Source organism: Gordionus sp. m RMFG-2023, chromosome 4 (genome assembly GCF_954871325.1).
Source record: "Gordionus sp. m RMFG-2023 chromosome 4, tfGorSpeb1-WG-v2, whole genome shotgun sequence".
Classification (NCBI taxonomy): Eukaryota; Metazoa; Nematomorpha; class Gordioida; order Chordodea; family Parachordodidae; genus Gordionus; species Gordionus sp. m RMFG-2023.
The window spans coordinates 3,271,149-3,291,265 of NC_088778.1; the positions used below are offsets into that span (position 1 = coordinate 3,271,149).

Here is a 20,117-nt window from a genome sequence, read left to right on the forward strand (position 1 = left end):
AATTTGAAAAGATACAATTAGTAAAAAGTCAATAATGTTTTTAAAATAATAACCACTTATATAATTCAAAATTTTTATATTTAAAAAAGAAAATGAAAATCCAATAATAATTATTATAAAAAAAAACTCCAAATAAAATTAATGGAGAAATTCTCAATACTATTCCCCCCTAACCCACCAAAATTCTTGGTTCCTATGGTTTTTTTGGTGTAGTGTTGATAAACGGCTCTAACTCTATATTTAAGCTATAAAAAAAAATTGCTTAAGCCTCAAGATTTTGCTAATAAATGTCTAGTCTTTTGTAGGATCTATGAACAAGATCTTCAGGCTAGCATAATATTTTTCTGGATAATATACTGAGTTAACCCTTTTTTAAAAAAAATTGGCTCAAAATGAAGTCGTATAACAACACTAATGTTGGGTTCATGGTTGAACGGCTTAATCATAATGTTCGGTTACACTTAAGTTTTATTTGATTTTCGGTTTATTCCTCGAATAATAAAACATAAAAAACACGTTTTTTTCGTTATTTATCCACGTTGCAATTCCTTCTAAAGGAATACTTATCCGATATTCTATTTATTCAAATTTTTATGATCGCTATTTTAAAAAAATAAGATCAAAATTTGAATCAAATCTCTAACTATAATAGTTTAGGAGGCTAGATGAGGTTATGTGAAAGTTGTTTTTCTGACCAATCAAGACTGGCCGTGTCAACTGGCCATAATGCATTATTTAATAATTATATTTATAAATATATAAATATTTGTAAAAAACCTATGTCCGATTATTTTTTAATCCAAATTTTTTTTTTACCTCTCATTCTTCATATTTGAGTTTATTTCCTTAAAAGAACATAAGTCAACGTTAAATCTCTCTACGCTTTTAACTCAATTATTTAACATCAGATGTTTTTAGAAGATTTTAAAAATTTTTTCTAGACAATTTGAATTTTTTTGATATATTTCCTCTGGAACAATAATTATTTCTGTCACCTTGTATTGTGTTCTATTCTGCACTCTGTTTGGTTCTTTTCTTTTCTTTTCTTTTCTTTTCTTTTCTTTTCTTTTCTTTTCTTTTCTTTTCTTTTCTTTTCTTTTCTTTTCTTTTCTTTTCTTTTCTTTTCTTTTCTTTTTTTTTCTTTTCTTTTCACTTTTATTGTATTTTCTGTTATGTTTTGTTAAATGCACGCCCTCCTTATTTACCAAATTTTCATATCTCTAACTTGTTCAGCTCAACACTCATACTTAGCATAGTATTTATTCCACCACAATGTATCAGGTTATAAATTTACTAATTTCTCGTATACCTTTTTTGAAATATTTTATCTTTCTTCATTTAAATAACTATAAAAAAAATAAAGACAGTGAAAATTTTTCATAATTTCTTCGGTAAGATTTGTTTAATTTAAAAAGGTCGGAGGGTTGGCAGATTATTTTTTAGCTGGGTTTTTGGGCCCGGCTAAATTTGCCTAATTATTAGCTTTAAAAAAACATTTTAAACTTAGGTCCTGCCCGAAAAATTTTTTTGCACAATTTGCCCGGTCCATGTGGTGGGCTTACGAGCTGCGCTAATCTCTAGTTTGATTTAAGTATATTAGCTAAAATAATATTCCTTTTTTTTTTTATATATTACGATTTTTAATTTATCAAAAATTTAGATATTTCTGGATTCCACTTTCTTGTTTAATGCAAAAATCTTGAGGTCCATATATAATTGTTATATTGACTCTCCTTCGATTTTGAAATTAAATTACTGCACAAATATTCATACACAAATCATAATTTAAAAAAAAATTTCTTTCTTTCTTTCTTTCTTTCTTTCTTTCTTTCTTTCTTTCTTTCTTTCTTTCAAGCCGCCAACGATTATGAATCTCAAAAATATATGATATACATTACAAATGCCGTAAATATTCGCCAAATAATTCTTTTTTTTTAAAAAAAAAAAATTAAAACGCGTTATCCAACAAATTTCAAAATTATACTTTAATAAACATTTTAAAACGCGATAAAAAGACGGAGCCAATAATTTACTAAAATTATCAATTTTTTTTTGTATAGTCGAAAAATGTGCTATGGAGGGACTTGTGAATTTACGATATTCCTAAATTAGATTTTTCTTAAATGATCATTGAAAACTAACTCTTAGCTTCTTTTAAAAAGATTATTTACAAAAATCTAACTTAGTTCATTCCAGAATCGATGTCGACACTTTTACTTGTGCCTTAAGGAAGCCAAAGATGAAAAATGTAAATAGGTAAGTTTTACTAAAAATGCCAAAATGCTAAGGATTATTGTCCCTGAATTATATTTTTCTTAAATGATTCATTGAAAACTAACTCTTAGCTTCTTCTTAAAAAGATTATTTACAAAAATCTAACTTTTGACAGGGAAGTTCGATAATTATTTTTAAAATTATTGCCGTAAGACGTATTAACTGCTTTTCTCGAAAAAAAATAGTAACGTCGAAACATTTTTTTTTGAGCCGTAACTTGTAAAGAATAAATAGAGTAACATCGGGTTCTGCAAATAAAATGGCTGCTTTTTCTTGACCCGACCGAACCCGGAAAATGAATTACGACAACGCGATCCGATATCCGAACCGTGGTTAGATTTTCGGGTCGGATTTTCGGGTCGGATTTTCGGGTCGAGTTAGATTTTTGCGGGGCTCATTCACATAAACCTAAACATTATTTGAAACGAGTAATAAAAAAAAAATATGATTTAAAAATAATGAGAACAAAATAAAGAATTAGTAACGCGAGTACTGCAAAAAAAAAATAAAGGTAGCGTTTTGCCCCTCTAATTCGTTGACTTCACGGAGGGGTAGCGGCAAATAACGGTGTTATTTACGCCTTACTTTACGACCCCATTTAAAAATAGATTTTACCGTTATAACGGTCATATTAAAAAAAACCGTATATATATATATTAAAGTGAATTATCTCAAATGAGAGGCTCTCAAGGAAATATAATACTGGGCGCTCCGGGCTTCCAAGGTAATCCTCCCAATTATCCTCAACAACAACAACAAAATTATCCTCAATCCCAACAACAACAACAACAACAACAACAAACCCAATATTGGTCAGGGGGACGCCCATCTCCATATTCTCAAAATGGATCTCGAATGGTAAAAATGTTTCAAAAATTTGTTTTAAAAATTTGTTTTTTTTGGGGGAAGATTATAAAATCTGAAAATAAAAAAATTTATTGGACGAGATAATTGTCAAACATATGTTCGCACAACACATACACTAATTCAATTTTTTTTTAAAAAAAAAAATATTAAATTTGGAAAAAGAAATGATTTAAAAATATATATTCCTTGTTGATTCAATAAAATAAATATTTAATTCTTTTATTTCTTTTTTCAATTTTTATTTTTCTCTCCCCACCAAAAAAATATTTAAAATAAATATCCGTGGATTTTGCAGCAAGAACCTCCACCAGATTATTCGATAAAATATCAACCACAATCCCCCTCGCAACAAAAGTAATTTTAATTAAAAAAAATATTTACTTTATATTAACCAATATTTATTTTAACTAATTTTTAAAACCTTCTCAAAAGTCTATACATTTTTAAAATTCACACTAAAAAAAATTTTTTTTCTCGTCTTTCAAAAAATTAATGTGAATAATTGAAAATTACTAACAGAACTACACATTTTGATGAAAGTCAACGTTATAGTTTAAACTCTTCGATTGCTAATGATGGGTTGTATAGGCGACAACCTTCTGAAGATTTAGCTAAAGTTCGAGAAATTAACCAAAATATTATTAAAGATCAGGAAAATATATATATCCTGGATCAATTATGTAACCGGAAATAGGATCGCCTATACCCATTGTCCCAGTCGAAAAACTTCTAGAGCAATCACATGAGTCATTGAATGCCTAAATCTAACGAGTATTTTATTATGTACACTTTTAACCCCTCATTTCCAATTTTTTCTATACAATATATATATATACCGTGAATTTCCTTAATATATTTTGCATCGCATTTCTATATTTCCTTTATTGATTTTAACAATAACCAATGACCAATCAATATTTGTTGATAAATAGTTTAAAAAGAAATTCAAAATAAAATATTGTAATTTATATATCATTATTTATATATATTCTTGTCTTAAAAAAATGTTAATACACTTGTGCAATACTAATAAACTTTCATCATTCTTCTCAACACAAACCGTTTTATTTAATGCATCAACCAAGATATCGATACGATTACGAACAACCTCGGCGTTATTTGTCCACTCCTGATATATACAAATACGGCTCGCAGCTACGAATGTACCAGTCTGGCACAGTGAACTCGTCTCCTATTAGTTACAGAGAACTGCAAGCATGGATATTCCAAAATAGAAGGAATAATAATAACAATACCAGATCATCTACCGGAAATATTAATGCTGGCCATGCGCAAGCGCCTTATTATATCCTCCCAAATCAGAGTGAAGAAATTAATTATGGGCCCCAATATGACCATCAAAGACGCCCATCGCACAAAGATTTGGTTCACTTGAAACATTCTAATATTGATATCAACGATGAGCGTTATCGCGAACAGATTCCTCAAATGAATCAGTTCAACACTACCTTATCCTGTCAACAAATTAGCAAACCTAATCAACAAGGGCGATTAACGTACAAAGATTTACGTAATCCTCAAGATGACAATATCGATTTGGGGTCGAGGCCCATACCTGGAGGATATAAAATAAACAGTTATGAATCGCAATATGAGAAGCCAATGTTTTACGAGGATTCGATAAAGTATCAGAATGCAGTTACTGAAGATAAATCGTTCAGAGACGATAGCGCTTTATATTCGCAAACATACGGTCCTACTAATCAATCATCTTCTCGATCTTGGCTCACGAATAAATCAGAACCCATTAGTTATAGAAAACTTCAATCCTGGTTGTTCAAAAATAGAAATGATAATAGCAGATCATCCACGGGGAATATAGAAAAAACGCAAACATATTTTAACGACGAAGGCAATAAAAATGTAACCAGGTCTCTGTCTGCAGGGCGACCCTTATCACAAAGAGAAGCGGCCCAGGAGATTATGAACAATAATTTACGCGATAAGCAATTTAATAAATATCATCAACAGCAACGAGTATTGCACAAAGATTTGGGTAAAGTACGTGACACTAATTATAAAAGAGAGAGAAATTTTCAAGAAAATTTGTCTCAAATGACTCCAATACCTCCTGTATCATACAGAAATGAAGATAAAAATAAGGAGACAAGTAAATATCGAAGGATTATATATAATAGAGAACCGGTAAATTTTCAAACTAGAACATCTGATACTAAGAATGATTATGTTTTATTGGCTAATAATAACTATATCCAACAAAAGGAATCTGAATGTGTGGACGTTTCGTCTCCTAATAATAGGAAGGAATTACAATCTTTAACCGGGAATATAGATTTAAGCATAACTGATCAATACGGTTATAACGGATTCGTTAGAAAATACGAAAATGATAATAAGAGACGTCCATCACATAGAGAATTAGCGAATCTTAGACCATCGTACATAGAAAATAGAGATAGAAATTATCACGAACATTTACCTGATTACACCTTATCACATGGACGAGTATCCGAAGATCAAATGAATCGACTGAACCAATCAAGGCGTTTATCTCATAAGGATTTGGCGCAACTTCGACATACCGATTTAGAGATAAGAGAGAGAGATTATCATGAACATTTACCTCAGGTGAGCTTATCATCAACTCCCCTAGCTCACCGATATACTGATGATATGAATATTAATGTACAATATAATAAAGGGCCGGCATCTAAAATTGATAGATATGATAAATATGCCCGATCCCAATCGGTTGATAAACCAAATGCGGGTATTAAGGATATGCAAGCCTGGTTGTTTAAAAATAGGAATGAGGGTTATAATTATCCAATGGTAGATACAAATGTTATTCCAACTGAACAATATGCCGGTGGAGAAAGACGCCCTTCTCATAAAGAGTTGGCTCATCTTAAACACTCATTTATAGATATCAAAGATAAAGACTACCACGAACACGTACCTGATTACACTTTATCTCATGCACCCGTTTCCGAAGATCAAGTAAATCGACGGAACCAACCAAGGCGTTTATCGCATAAAGATTTGGCGCAACTTCGACATACCGATTTATATATAAAGGAGAGAGATTATCATGAACATTTACCTCAGGTAAGCTTATCACCAACTCCCCTACCTCACGGCAATACTGATGAAATGAATATTAATGTACAATATAATAAAAGGGCAGCATCCACTGTGTATCCAAATAAAACTGATGAACAAATTAGAGATGATTATACGCGATCCCAATCCGTTGACAAATCAAACGCTGATATTAAGGAAATGCAAGCTTGGTTGTTTAAAAATAGGAAGGAGAGTTATAAATCTTCTGAAAATATTAGTCCAACTGAACAATATGCCGGTGGAGAGAGACGCCCTTCTCATAAAGAGTTGGCTCATCTTAAACACTCATTTATAGATATCAAAGATAAAGACTACCACGAACACCTACCTGATTACACTTTATCTCATGCACCCATTTCCGAGGATCAAGTAAATCGACGGAACCAACCAAGGCGTTTATCGCATAAAGATTTGGCGCAACTTCGACATACCGATTTATATATAAAGGAGAGAGATTATCATGAACATTTACCTCAGGTAAGCTTATCACCAACTCCCCTACCTCACGGCTATACTGATGACATGAATATTAATGTACAATATAATAAAAGGGCAGCATCCACTGTGTATCCAAATAAAACTGATGAACAAATTAAAGATGATTATACGCGATCCCAATCCGTTGACAAATCAAACGCTGATATTAAGGAAATGCAAGCTTGGTTGTTTAAAAATAGGAATGAGGGTTATAATTATCCAATGGTAGATACAAATGTTATTCCAACTGAACAATATGCCGGTGGAGAAAGACGCCCTTCTCATAAAGAGTTGGCTCATCTTAAACACTCATTTATAGATATCAAAGATAAAGACTACCACGAACACGTACCTGATTACACTTTATCTCATGCACCCGTTTCCGAAGATCAAGTAAATCGACGGAACCAACCAAGGCGTTTATCGCACAAGGATATGGCGCAACTTCGACATACCGATTTAGAAATAAAAGAAAAAGATTATCATGAACATTTACCTCAGGTAAGCTTATCACCAACTCCCCTACCTCACGGCTATACTGATGACATGAATATTAATGTACAATATAATAAAAGGGCAGCATCCACTGTGTATCCAAATAAAACTGATGAACAAATTAAAGATGATTATACGCGATCCCAATCCGTTGACAAATCAAACGCTGATATTAAGGAAATGCAAGCTTGGTTGTTTAAAAATAGGAATGAGGGTTATAATTATCCAATGGTAGATACAAATGTTATTCCAACTGAACAATATGCCGGTGGAGAAAGACGCCCTTCTCATAAAGAGTTGGCTCATCTTAAACACTCATTTATAGATATCAAAGATAAAGACTACCACGAACACGTACCTGATTATACTTTATCTCATGCACCCGTTTCCGAAGATCAAGTAAATCGACCGAACCAACCAAGGCGTTTATCGCATAAAGATTTGGCGCAACTTCGACATACCGATTTATATATAAAGGAGAGAGATTATCATGAACATTTACCTCAGGTAAGCTTATCACCAACTCCCCTACCTCACGGCTATACTGATGACATGAATATTAATGTACAATATAATAAAAGGGCAGCATCCACTGTGTATCCAAATAAAACTGATGAACAAATTAAAGATGATTATACGCGATCCCAATCCGTTGACAAATCAAACGCTGATATTAAGGAAATGCAAGCTTGGTTGTTTAAAAATAGGAATGAGGGTTATAATTATCCAATGGTAGATACAAATGTTATTCCAACTGAACAATATGCCGGTGGAGAAAGACGCCCTTCTCATAAAGAGTTGGCTCATCTTAAACACTCATTTATAGATATCAAAGATAAAGACTACCACGAACACGTACCTGATTACACTTTATCTCATGCACCCATTTCCGAGGATCAAGTAAATCGACGGAACCAACCAAGGCGTTTATCGCACAAGGATATGGCGCAACTTCGACATACCGATTTATATATAAAGGAGAGAGATTATCATGAACATTTACCTCAGGTAAGCTTATCACCAACTCCCCTACCTCACGGCTATACTGATGACATGAATATTAATGTACAATATAATAAAAGGGCAGCATCCACTGTGTATCCAAATAAAACTGATGAACAAATTAAAGATGATTATACGCGATCCCAATCCGTTGACAAATCAAACGCTGATATTAAGGAAATGCAAGCTTGGTTGTTTAAAAATAGGAATGAGGGTTATAATTATCCAATGGTAGATACAAATGTTATTCCAACTGAACAATATGCCGGTGGAGAAAGACGCCCTTCTCATAAAGAGTTGGCTCATCTTAAACACTCATATATAGATATCAAAGATAAAGACTACCACGAACACGTACCTGATTACACTTTATCTCATGCACCCGTTTCCGTAGATCAAGTAAATCGACGGAACCAACCAAGGCGTTTATCGCATAAAGATTTGGCGCAACTTCGACATACCGATTTATATATAAAGGAGAGAGATTATCATGAACATTTACCTCAGGTAAGCTTATCACCAACTCCCCTACCTCACGGCTATACTGATGACATGAATATTAATGTACAATATAATAAAAGGGCAGCATCCACTGTGTATCCAAATAAAACTGATGAACAAATTAAAGATGATTATACGCGATCCCAATCCGTTGACAAATCAAACGCTGATATTAAGGAAATGCAAGCTTGGTTGTTTAAAAATAGGAATGAGGGTTATAATTATCCAATGGTAGATACAAATGTTATTCCAACTGAACAATATGCCGGTGGAGAAAGACGCCCTTCTCATAAAGAGTTGGCTCATCTTAAACACTCATTTATAGATATCAAAGATAAAGACTACCACGAACACGTACCTGATTATACTTTATCTCATGCACCCGTTTCCGAAGATCAAGTAAATCGACCGAACCAACCAAGGCGTTTATCGCACAAGGATATGGCGCAACTTCGACATACCGATTTAGAAATAAAAGAAAAAGATTATCATGAACATTTACCTCAAGTAAGCCTATCATCAACTCCACTACCTCACCGATATACTGAAGACATTAATCAAAAGAAGCCAGTTAAAACTGATGAACAAATTAGAGATGAGTATACGCGATCCCAATCCGTTGACAAATCGAACGCTGATATTAAGGAAATGCAAGCTTGGTTGTTTAAAAATAGGAAAGAGAGTTATAAATCTTCTGAAAATATTAGTCCAACTGAACAATATGCCGGTGGAGAAAGACGCCCTTCTCATAAAGAGTTGGCTCATCTTAAACACGCATTCATTGATATCAAAGACAAAGAATACCACGAACATCTACCTGATTACACTTTATCTCATGCACCCATTTCCGAGGATCAAGTAAATCGACGGAACCAACCAAGGCGTTTATCGCACAAGGATATGGCGCAACTTCGACATACCGATTTAGAAATAAAGGAAAGAGATTATCATGAAAATTTACCTCAAGTAAGCCTATCATCAACTCCACTACCTCACCGATATACTGAAGACATTAATCAAAGTAAGCCAGTTAAAACTGATGAACAAATTAGAGATGATTATACGCGATCCCAACCCGTTGACAAATCGAACGCTGATATTAAGGAAATGCAAGCTTGGTTGTTTAAAGATAGGAAGGAGAGTTATAAATCTTCTGAAAATATTAGTCCAACTGAACAATATGACGGTGGAGAAAGACGCCCTTCTCATAAAGAGTTGGCTCATCTTAAACACGCATTCATTGATATCAAAGACAAAGAATACCACGAACATCTACCTGATTACACTTTATCTCATGCACCCATTTCCGAGGATCAAGTAAATCGACGGAACCAACCAAGGCGTTTATCGCACAAGGATATGGCGCAACTTCGACATACCGATTTAGAAATAAAGGAAAGAGATTATCATGAACATTTACCTCAAGTAAGCCTATCATCAACTCCGCTACCTCACCGATATACTGAAGACATTAATCAAAAGAAGCCAGTTAAAACTGATGAACAAATTAGAGATGAGTATACGCGATCCCAATCCGTTGACAAATCGAACGCTGATATTAAGGAAATGCAAGCTTGGTTGTTTAAAAATAGGAAGGAGAGTTATAAATCTTCTGAAAATATTAGTCCAACTGAACAATATGACGGTGGAGAAAGACGCCCTTCTCATAAAGAGTTGGCTCATCTTAAACACGCATTCATTGATATCAAAGACAAAGAATACCACGAACATCTACCTGATTACACTTTATCTCATGCACCCATTTCCGAGGATCAAGTAAATCGACGGAACCAACAAAGGCGTTTATCGCACAAGGATATGGCGCAACTTCGACATACCGATTTAGAAATAAAGGAAAGAGATTATCATGAACATTTACCTCTAGTAAGCCTATCATCAACTCCGCTACCTCACCGATATACAGAAGACATTAATCAAAAGAAGCCAGTTAAAACTGATGAACAAATTAGAGATGAGTATACGCGATCCCAATCCGTTGACAAATCGAACGCTGATATTAAGGAAATGCAAGCTTGGTTGTTTAAAAATAGGAAGGAGAGTTATAAATCTTCTGAAAATATTAGTCCAACTGAACAATATGACGGTGGAGAAAGACGCCCTTCTCATAAAGAGTTGGCTCATCTTAAACACGCATTCATTGATATCAAAGACAAAGAATACCACGAACATCTACCTGATTACACTTTATCTCATGCACCCATTTCCGAGGATCAAGTAAATCGACGGAACCAACCAAGGCGTTTATCGCACAAGGATATGGCGCAACTTCGACATACCGATTTAGAAATAAAGGAAAGAGATTATCATGAACATTTACCTCAAGTAAGCCTATCATCAACTCCACTACCTCACCGATATACTGAAGACATTAATCAAAAGAAGCCAGTTAAAACTGATGAACAAATTAGAGATGATTATAAGCGATCCCAATCCGTTGACAAATCGAACGCTGATATTAAGGAAATGCAAGCTTGGTTGTTTAAAAATAGGAAGGAGAGTTATAAATCTTCTGAAAATATTAGTCCAACTGAACAATATGCCGGTGGAGAAAGACGCCCTTCTCATAAAGAGTTGGCTCATCTTAAACACGCATTCATTGATATCAAAGACAAAGAATACCACGAACATCTACCTGATTACACTTTATCTCATGCACCCATTTCTGAGGATCAAGTAAATCGACGGAACCAACCAAGGCGTTTATCGCACAAGGATATGGCGCAACTTCGACATACCGATTTAGAAATAAAGGAAAGAGATTATCATGAACATTTACCTCAAGTAAGCCTATCATCAACTCCACTACCTCACCGATATACTAAAGACATAAGTTTTCATGCACAAAAGAAGCCAGCTAAAACTGATGAACAAATTAGAGATGATTATACGCGATCCCAATCCGTTGACAAATCGAACGCTGATATTAAGGAAATGCAAGCTTGGTTGTTTAAAAATAGGAAGGAGAGTTATAAATCTTCTGAAAATATTAGTCCAACTGAACAATATGCCGGTGGAGAAAGACGCCCTTCTCATAAAGAGTTGGCTCATCTTAAACACGCATTCATTGATATCAAAGACAAAGAATACCACGAACATCTACCTGATTACACTTTATCTCATGCACCCATTTCCGAGGATCAAGTAAATCGACGGAACCAACCAAGGCGTTTATCGCACAAGGATATGGCGCAACTTCGACATACCGATTTAGAAATAAAGGAAAGAGATTATCATGAACATTTACCTCAAGTAAGCCTATCATCAACTCCACTACCTCACCGATATACTGAAGACATAAGTTTTCATGCACAAAAGAAGCCAGCTAAAACTGATGAACAAATTAGAGATGATTATACGCGATCCCAATCCGTTGACAAATCGAACGCTGATATTAAGGAAATGCAAGCTTGGTTGTTTAAAAATAGGAAGGAGAGTTATAAATCTTCTGAAAATATTAGTCCAACTGAACAATATGCCGGTGGAGAAAGACGCCCTTCTCATAAAGAGTTGGCTCATCTTAAACACGCATTCATTGATATCAAAGACAAAGAATACCACGAACATCTACCTGATTACACTTTATCTCATGCACCCATTTCCGAGGATCAAGTAAATCGACGGAACCAACCAAGGCGTTTATCGCACAAGGATATGGCGCAACTTCGACATACCGATTTAGAAATAAAGGAAAGAGATTATCATGAACATTTACCTCTAGTAAGCCTATCATCAACTCCGCTACCTCACCGATATACAGAAGACATTAATCAAAAGAAGCCAGTTAAAACTGATGAACAAATTAGAGATGAGTATACGCGATCCCAATCCGTTGACAAATCGAACGCTGATATTAAGGAAATGCAAGCTTGGTTGTTTAAAAATAGGAAGGAGAGTTATAAATCTTCTGAAAATATTAGTCCAACTGAACGATATGCCGGTGGAGAAAGACGTCCTTCTCATAAAGAGTTGGCTCATCTTAAACACGCATTCATTGATATCAAAGACAAAGAATACCACGAACACCTTCCTGATTACACTTTATCTCATGCACCCATTTCCGAGGATCAAGTAAATCGACGGAACCAACCAAGGCGTTTATCGCACAAGGATATGGCGCAACTTCGACATACCGATTTAGAAATAAAGGAAAGAGATTATCATGAACATTTACCTCAAGTAAGCCTATCATCAACTCCACTACCTCACCGATATACTGAAGACATTAATCAAAAGAAGCCAGTTAAAACTGATGAACAAATTAGAGATGATTATACGCGATCCCAACCCGTTGACAAATCGAACGCTGATATTAAGGAAATGCAAGCTTGGTTGTTTAAAAATAGGAAGGAGAGTTATAAATCTTCTGAAAATATTAGTCCAACTGAACAATATGCCGGTGGAGAAAGACGCCCTTCTCATAAAGAGTTGGCTCATCTTAAACACGCATTCATTGATATCAAAGACAAAGAATACCACGAACATCTACCTGATTACACTTTATCTCATGCACCCATTTCCGAGGATCAAGTAAATCGACGGAACCAACCAAGGCGTTTATCGCACAAGGATATGGCGCAACTTCGACATACCGATTTAGAAATAAAGGAAAGAGATTATCATGAGCATTTACCTCAAGTAAGCCTATCATCAACTCCACTACCTCACCGATATACTGAAGACATTAATCAAAAGAAGCCAGTTAAAACTGATGAACAAATTAGAGATGATTATACGCGATCCCAATCCGTTGACAAATCGAACGCTGATATTAAGGAAATGCAAGCTTGGTTGTTTAAAAATAGGAAGGAGAGTTATAAATCTTCTGAAAATATTAGTCCAACTGAACAATATGCCGGTGGAGAAAGACGCCCTTCTCATAAAGAGTTGGCTCATCTTAAACACGCATTCATTGATATCAAAGACAAAGAATACCACGAACATCTACCTGATTACACTTTATCTCATGCACCCATTTCCGAGGATCAAGTAAATCGACGGAACCAACCAAGGCGTTTATCGCACAAGGATATGGCGCAACTTCGACATACCGATTTAGAAATAAAGGAAAGAGATTATCATGAACATTTACCTCAAGTAAGCCTATCATCAACTCCGCTACCTCACCGATATACTGAAGACATTAATCAAAAGAAGCCAGTTAAAACTGATGAACAAATTAGAGATGAGTATACGCGATCCCAATCCGTTGACAAATCGAACGCTGATATTAAGGAAATGCAAGCTTGGTTGTTTAAAAATAGGAAGGAGAGTTATAAATCTTCTGAAAATATTAGTCCAACTGAACAATATGCCGGTGGAGAAAGACGCCCTTCTCATAAAGAGTTGGCTCATCTTAAACACGCATTCATTGATATCAAAGACAAAGAATACCACGAACATCTACCTGATTACACTTTATCTCATGCACCCATTTCCGAGGATCAAGTAAATCGACGGAACCAACGAAGGCGTTTATCGCACAAGGATATGGCGCAACTTCGACATACCGATTTAGAAATAAAGGAAAGAGATTATCATGAACATTTACCTCAAGTAAGCCTATCATCAACTCCACTACCTCACCGATATACTGAAGACATTAATCAAAAGAAGCCAGTTAAAACTGATGAACAAATTAGAGATGATTATAAGCGATCCCAATCCGTTGACAAATCGAACGCTGATATTAAGGAAATGCAAGCTTGGTTGTTTAAAAATAGGAAGGAGAGTTATAAATCTTCTGAAAATATTAGTCCAACTGAACAATATGCCGGTGGAGAAAGACGCCCTTCTCATAAAGAGTTGGCTCATCTTAAACACGCATTCATTGATATCAAAGACAAAGAATACCACGAACATCTACCTGATTACACTTTATCTCATGCACCCATTTCCGAGGATCAAGTAAATCGACGGAACCAACCAAGGCGTTTATCGCACAAGGATATGGCGCAACTTCGACATACCGATTTAGAAATAAAGGAAAGAGATTATCATGAACATTTACCTCAAGTAAGCCTATCATCAACTCCACTACCTCACCGATATACTGAAGACATAAGTTTTCATGCACAAAAGAAGCCAGCTAAAACTGATGAACAAATTAGAGATGATTATACGCGATCCCAATCCGTTGACAAATCGAACGCTGATATTAAGGAAATGCAAGCTTGGTTGTTTAAAAATAGGAAGGAGAGTTATAAATCTTCTGAAAATATTAGTCCAACTGAACAATATGCCGGTGGAGAAAGACGTCCTTCTCATAAAGAGTTGGCTCATCTTAAACACGCATTCATTGATATCAAAGATAGAGAATACCACGAACACCTTCCTGATAACACTTTATCTCATGCACCCATATCCGAGGATCAAGTAAATCGAAGGAACCAGCCAAGGCGTTTATCGCACAAGGATATGGCGCAACTTCGACATACCGATTTAGAAATAAAGGAAAGAGATTATCATGAACATTTACCTCAGGTAAGCCTATCATCAACTCCACTACCTCACCGATATACTGAAGACATTAATCAAAAGAAGCCAGTTAAAACTGATGAACAAATTAGAGATGATTATACGCGATCCCAACCCGTTGACAAATCGAACGCTGATATTAAGGAAATGCAAGCTTGGTTTTTTAAAAATAGGAAGGAAAGTTATAAATCTTCTGAAAATATTAGTCCAACTGAACAATATGCCGGTGGAGAAAGACGTCCTTCTCATAAAGAGTTGGCTCATCTTAAACACGCATTCATTGATATCAAAGATAGAGAATACCACGAACATCTACCTGATTACACTTTATCTCATGCACCCATTTCCGAGGATCAAGTAAATCGACGGAACCAACCAAGGCGTTTATCGCACAAGGATATGGCGCAACTTCGACATACCGATTTAGAAATAAAGGAAAGAGATTATCATGAACATTTACCTCAAGTAAGCCTATCATCAACTCCACTACCTCACCGATATACTGAAGACATAAGTTTTCATGCACAAAAGAAGCCAGCTAAAACTGATGAACAAATTAGAGATGATTATACGCGATCCCAATCCGTTGACAAATCGAACGCTGATATTAAGGAAATGCAAGCTTGGTTGTTTAAAAATAGGAAGGAGAGTTATAAATCTTCTGAAAATATTAGTCCAACTGAACAATATGCCGGTGGAGAAAGACGTCCTTCTCATAAAGAGTTGGCTCATCTTAAACACGCATTCATTGATATCAAAGATAGAGAATACCACGATCACCTTCCTGATTACACTTTATCTCATGCACCCATTTCCGAGGATCAAGTAAATCGACGGAACCAACCAAGGCGTTTATCGCACAAGGATATGGCGCAACTTCGACATACAGATTTAGAAATAAAGGAAAGAGATTATCATGAACATTTACCTCAAGTAAGCCTATCATCAACTCCACTACCTCACAGATATACTGAAGACATAAGTTTTAATGCACAAAAGAAGCCAGCTAAAACTGATGAACAAATTAGAGATGATTATACGCGAACCCAATTTTTTGACAAATCAAACGCTGATATTAAGGAAATGCAAGCTTGGTTGTTTAAAAATAGGAAGGAGAGTTATAAATCTTCAGAAAATATTAGTCCAACTGAACAATATGCCGGTGGAGAAAGACGCCCTTCTCAGAAAGAGTTGGCACATCTCAAACATTCATTTATAGATATCAAAAATAAAGAATACCACGAACACCTACCTGATTACACTTTATCTCATGCACCCATTTCCGAGGATCAAGTAAATCGACGGAACCAACCTAGGCGTTTATCGCACAAGGATATGGCGCAACTTCGACATACCGATTTAGAAATAAAGGAGAGAGATTATCATGAACATTTACCTCAAGTAAGCTTAGCATCAACTCCCCTACCTCACCGATACACTGAAGACATTAATATTAATGCGCAATATATTGAGAAGCCACCTAAATCTGATGAACAAATTAAAGATGATTATACGCGATCCCAAACCGTTGACAAATCAAACGCGGATATTAAGGAAAGGCAGTCTTGGTTGTTTATAAATAGAAAAGAGGGTTATAAATATCCAATGGTTGATGAAAATGATGGGCACTCCCACCCCAAAAATTTTTCGCATAAAGATATAGTGAAACTTCGACACGACGACTTTTATATCAAGGATAGTGATTATGTTAAACCCTTACCCGATATTAATTTGGCATCTACATATTTACCTGACGTCAATTCAGAAACGACTCATTCATATAATTATCGAATAAAAATACCGTCTACCAAAACAGATAGTAATATTTTAGATGTCCATGTACACCAGAAACGTTTGCAACATCCTACAGTGTCAACATATACCATAACCCCTACCTCTCAGCAATATCCCAATGCTGATGCCGAAAGCAGTTTAAAAATATCCAACTCAACTTTGAAGAATAATATGAAATCATCCGATATTTATGATCGCGGCTTGCAATATGATGAGAGACACTCTCTCGAAATTACTCACAAACTTCCCGATGTTCATGATCGAGGTTTGCAATATGATAGACAGTCTCTCGAAATTACCCACAAACTTCCTCGTTTCCAAACTAAAAATGCTACGCAAGTGTCGAACGTTAACTTTTTTCAACACGCCTCTAATAAGAATACCGATACTTCAGCTTATGAGGTGTCCGATAAAACTAACACTCGGCCGCCTTTATCTGGTCCGGACAACGACACGCGAAAAACTCATAAAATTACTTCTAAATTTTCCAATCAAAAATACACAATTCCCGATAACGAACATATGGAACACCTTACACCAATAACACACCAGTCAAATACATTTTTTATTTTGAATATTTTATACAAAGTATTCTACTACCCTTTTTTTCTGATGGAATGCCTGATTTATTTAAAATCACTTGTTATAAGCACGGTTTAAATCTATTACATATCTTCCAAGATATATTTTATGAATTTTAAATTTTCCTTGTGTTTATATCTCATTCCTCGTGTGTTTTAACCTCATCTTACATTTTTAATATCTATTAGCCCGAAAATCATTTTTGATTTATAACCTCAATAACCTCAATTCTGCCTGATTTATATATTCTTTGGATGAGAAAAATAAATATAAAATTCAATACTATGCAAATCTCAAAATCTAATTGTTAAGGGAGAGAGAGTTTATCGTACTAATAAAATAACATGAAAAAATTTTTTAAATTTATTTTAAAGCGGTCGAATTTCCGGTCAATTAGATTACCAAGTCATTGGGGATCGCAGAGAATATAATCCTCAATCGTATTCAGCTACCCGTGACTATAAAAACAACAATCAACAAAATATTCAACATGAAACCAATCGACAAATCATTTATAACCAATCTCCCCCTTACAATAACGCACCGGATTCCCTTCACGGTCAATTTAATAGATCACAAAACCAAAACTATTATAAATCGGCGGCTAATACCGTGTATAATCAAGTCGGCGATAAATCATCAGCATCATCATTTGATGACCAAAATGATATTCAACGGCGTAATTATTACTTAGACATTAATAACAAACCTACGTATATTGACGATAAGAGTAATGATTTCCAGGTAAGGGGACAAAAGTTTACTCAACGAATTGACAATGAAAGACCCGCCTACTTTGAACGGCAGAGTAGGCTTTCTCAAGATACAAACATAGGTATATATGGAAATAATCAAATTAATCGGGGTACGCAAAGAGGTAGTGCCCCTGTTAGGATCGTCCCTGCACCGCCTCCTCCAAGGTCCGTTAAAGACATTAATATCCAAGGTAAGAAGGAGTTTTCATCCACCACCTCAAATCTTGTTAATGAGCGCAAATCCTTGCCATTCTTAGATCAAATTAGATCTTTAGGATCTCCTAGCAAAGTTTTAGACACCCTGCACAAAAGCAGTAGGGGAGAGAATATAAATAGATCGGGCAAAAGTTCTACTCAAAATACGCAGTATTCCGCTGGTACCGAATCTGGTCAGACTCGAGCTCTTTCGGTTACCGCTGATGTGCATTACGATAAGCAGTTTAATCCCTATCACGCTGACATCCGCTCTAGCAGACTGGGATACGGTGACAGTGACACTGTCGAAGTACACGAAACCCACAGTAAAGAGAATCACCCTCGTAAAACCTCGAACGTATATGCCAATTTTGTTTACCATAGACCCTCCCAGGACGCTACAAAGATTCATGGCGCTTACACGAACGAAGGCATAAACATCAGAGATGAAGGGGGTGACGAGATAATAGTTTACCCCAAAGAAAATAGTTCCCACACAAATGATTATAAAAAGGATGTAACCCAACACTAAATCACACCAAATTTATTCGATAAAATTTATGACTTTATACATTATCATTGTAAATATTCTCTGTCCGATATATTGCGAAAAATAGATTACATTATATATATATTATTTAAATTAAATGCATTGTTAATTCTACTTATTTATATTAAATGCAATGTTAATTTATGACATGGCCCTCTATAATTCCTATTTAATTCCTATTTAATTCCTATTTATTGATCCCGAACTATTTCGAACCCATTTGTATGAGTAAAAATTAATTAATTAACCTATAAAATTAAAAATCTATTTTTTTAACCACTAATATATATAATAAATTAAATTAATGTTAAAAAAAACCATAATTAAAAAAATATATATATATATTATATTTCTTTTGTTGCACTTTTTAGATAAAGGACAATCCAAAAATAATCGAGAAAAATCTTCAATTCGGAAAATTATTTGACAAAAATAATATTTAATTTTACTTTATATATATTAAAAAAATTATATTTATTATTTGCGGATAGTTTCAAAATTTATTTAGTGTGTGAATAATTACTACAATTCATTTTATTTTTGATAAACATAATTCACAAATACGCTCTTGTCAATTTTACCAATAAATTTGTAATCAGGTTTATATATTATATGATAACAATAAAAATAAATTTGAGCTTCCTTAGGTGGGTATCTATCGTTACAATTCATTTATCAATAATAATAAATTTTTTTTTACTGATAATGCATACCCAATATTAAATTTCTTTTGTGGGTACCTTTGGGCTTATACAAATTATACAAATCCCCTCTAAAGGTTAATAGTTTAATATTTTTTGCTAATGATAATATTTTTTTTGTAATTCGAAATAAATAGTTAATTTTATTATTAGATCCCCAAAATATCCTTCTTATTTTCAGAACTGCTTATTTTTATTACATTAAACCGCTTTTTGTTCACCAATCAATTCTCAATTATTTTTCCTTTTAATTTAAACTCCTTTTTCTAACATTAAAATAGGATGATGATAAAGTAATATTATATATTATTAATAAAAATTTTT

The 20,117-nt window shown here is 34.4% G+C and overlaps 2 protein-coding genes across 3 annotated transcripts in view; both read left to right on the top strand.

Annotated features, from left to right (window-relative positions):
* LOC135929146 (GATA zinc finger domain-containing protein 10-like) overlaps positions 1 to 19,679 on the top strand; it is a 30,441-nt gene extending 10,762 nt beyond the window's left edge. The window contains exons 6-8 of one of the 2 annotated variants that reach the window (XM_065465664.1): positions 2,937 to 3,132; positions 3,437 to 3,495; positions 19,464 to 19,621. In XM_065465664.1, the coding sequence (XP_065321736.1) occupies positions 2,937 to 3,132; positions 3,437 to 3,495; positions 19,464 to 19,467 (259 nt within the window). In that variant the 3' untranslated portion in view covers positions 19,468 to 19,621. Of the gene's footprint in view, positions 1 to 2,936; positions 3,133 to 3,436; positions 3,496 to 19,463 lie in introns of both variants that reach the window. The other variant, XM_065465663.1, reaches the window with a different exon arrangement.
* Positions 4,213 to 19,453, top strand: LOC135929000 (uncharacterized). Its single transcript, XM_065465485.1, has 2 exons — positions 4,213 to 17,561; positions 17,967 to 19,453. The coding sequence occupies exons 1-2, from the start codon at positions 4,213 to 4,215 to the stop codon at positions 19,072 to 19,074; spliced, it is 14,457 nt and encodes a 4,818-aa protein (XP_065321557.1). The 3' UTR covers positions 19,075 to 19,453.
* Positions 19,680 to 20,117: the final 438 nt, after the last annotated feature.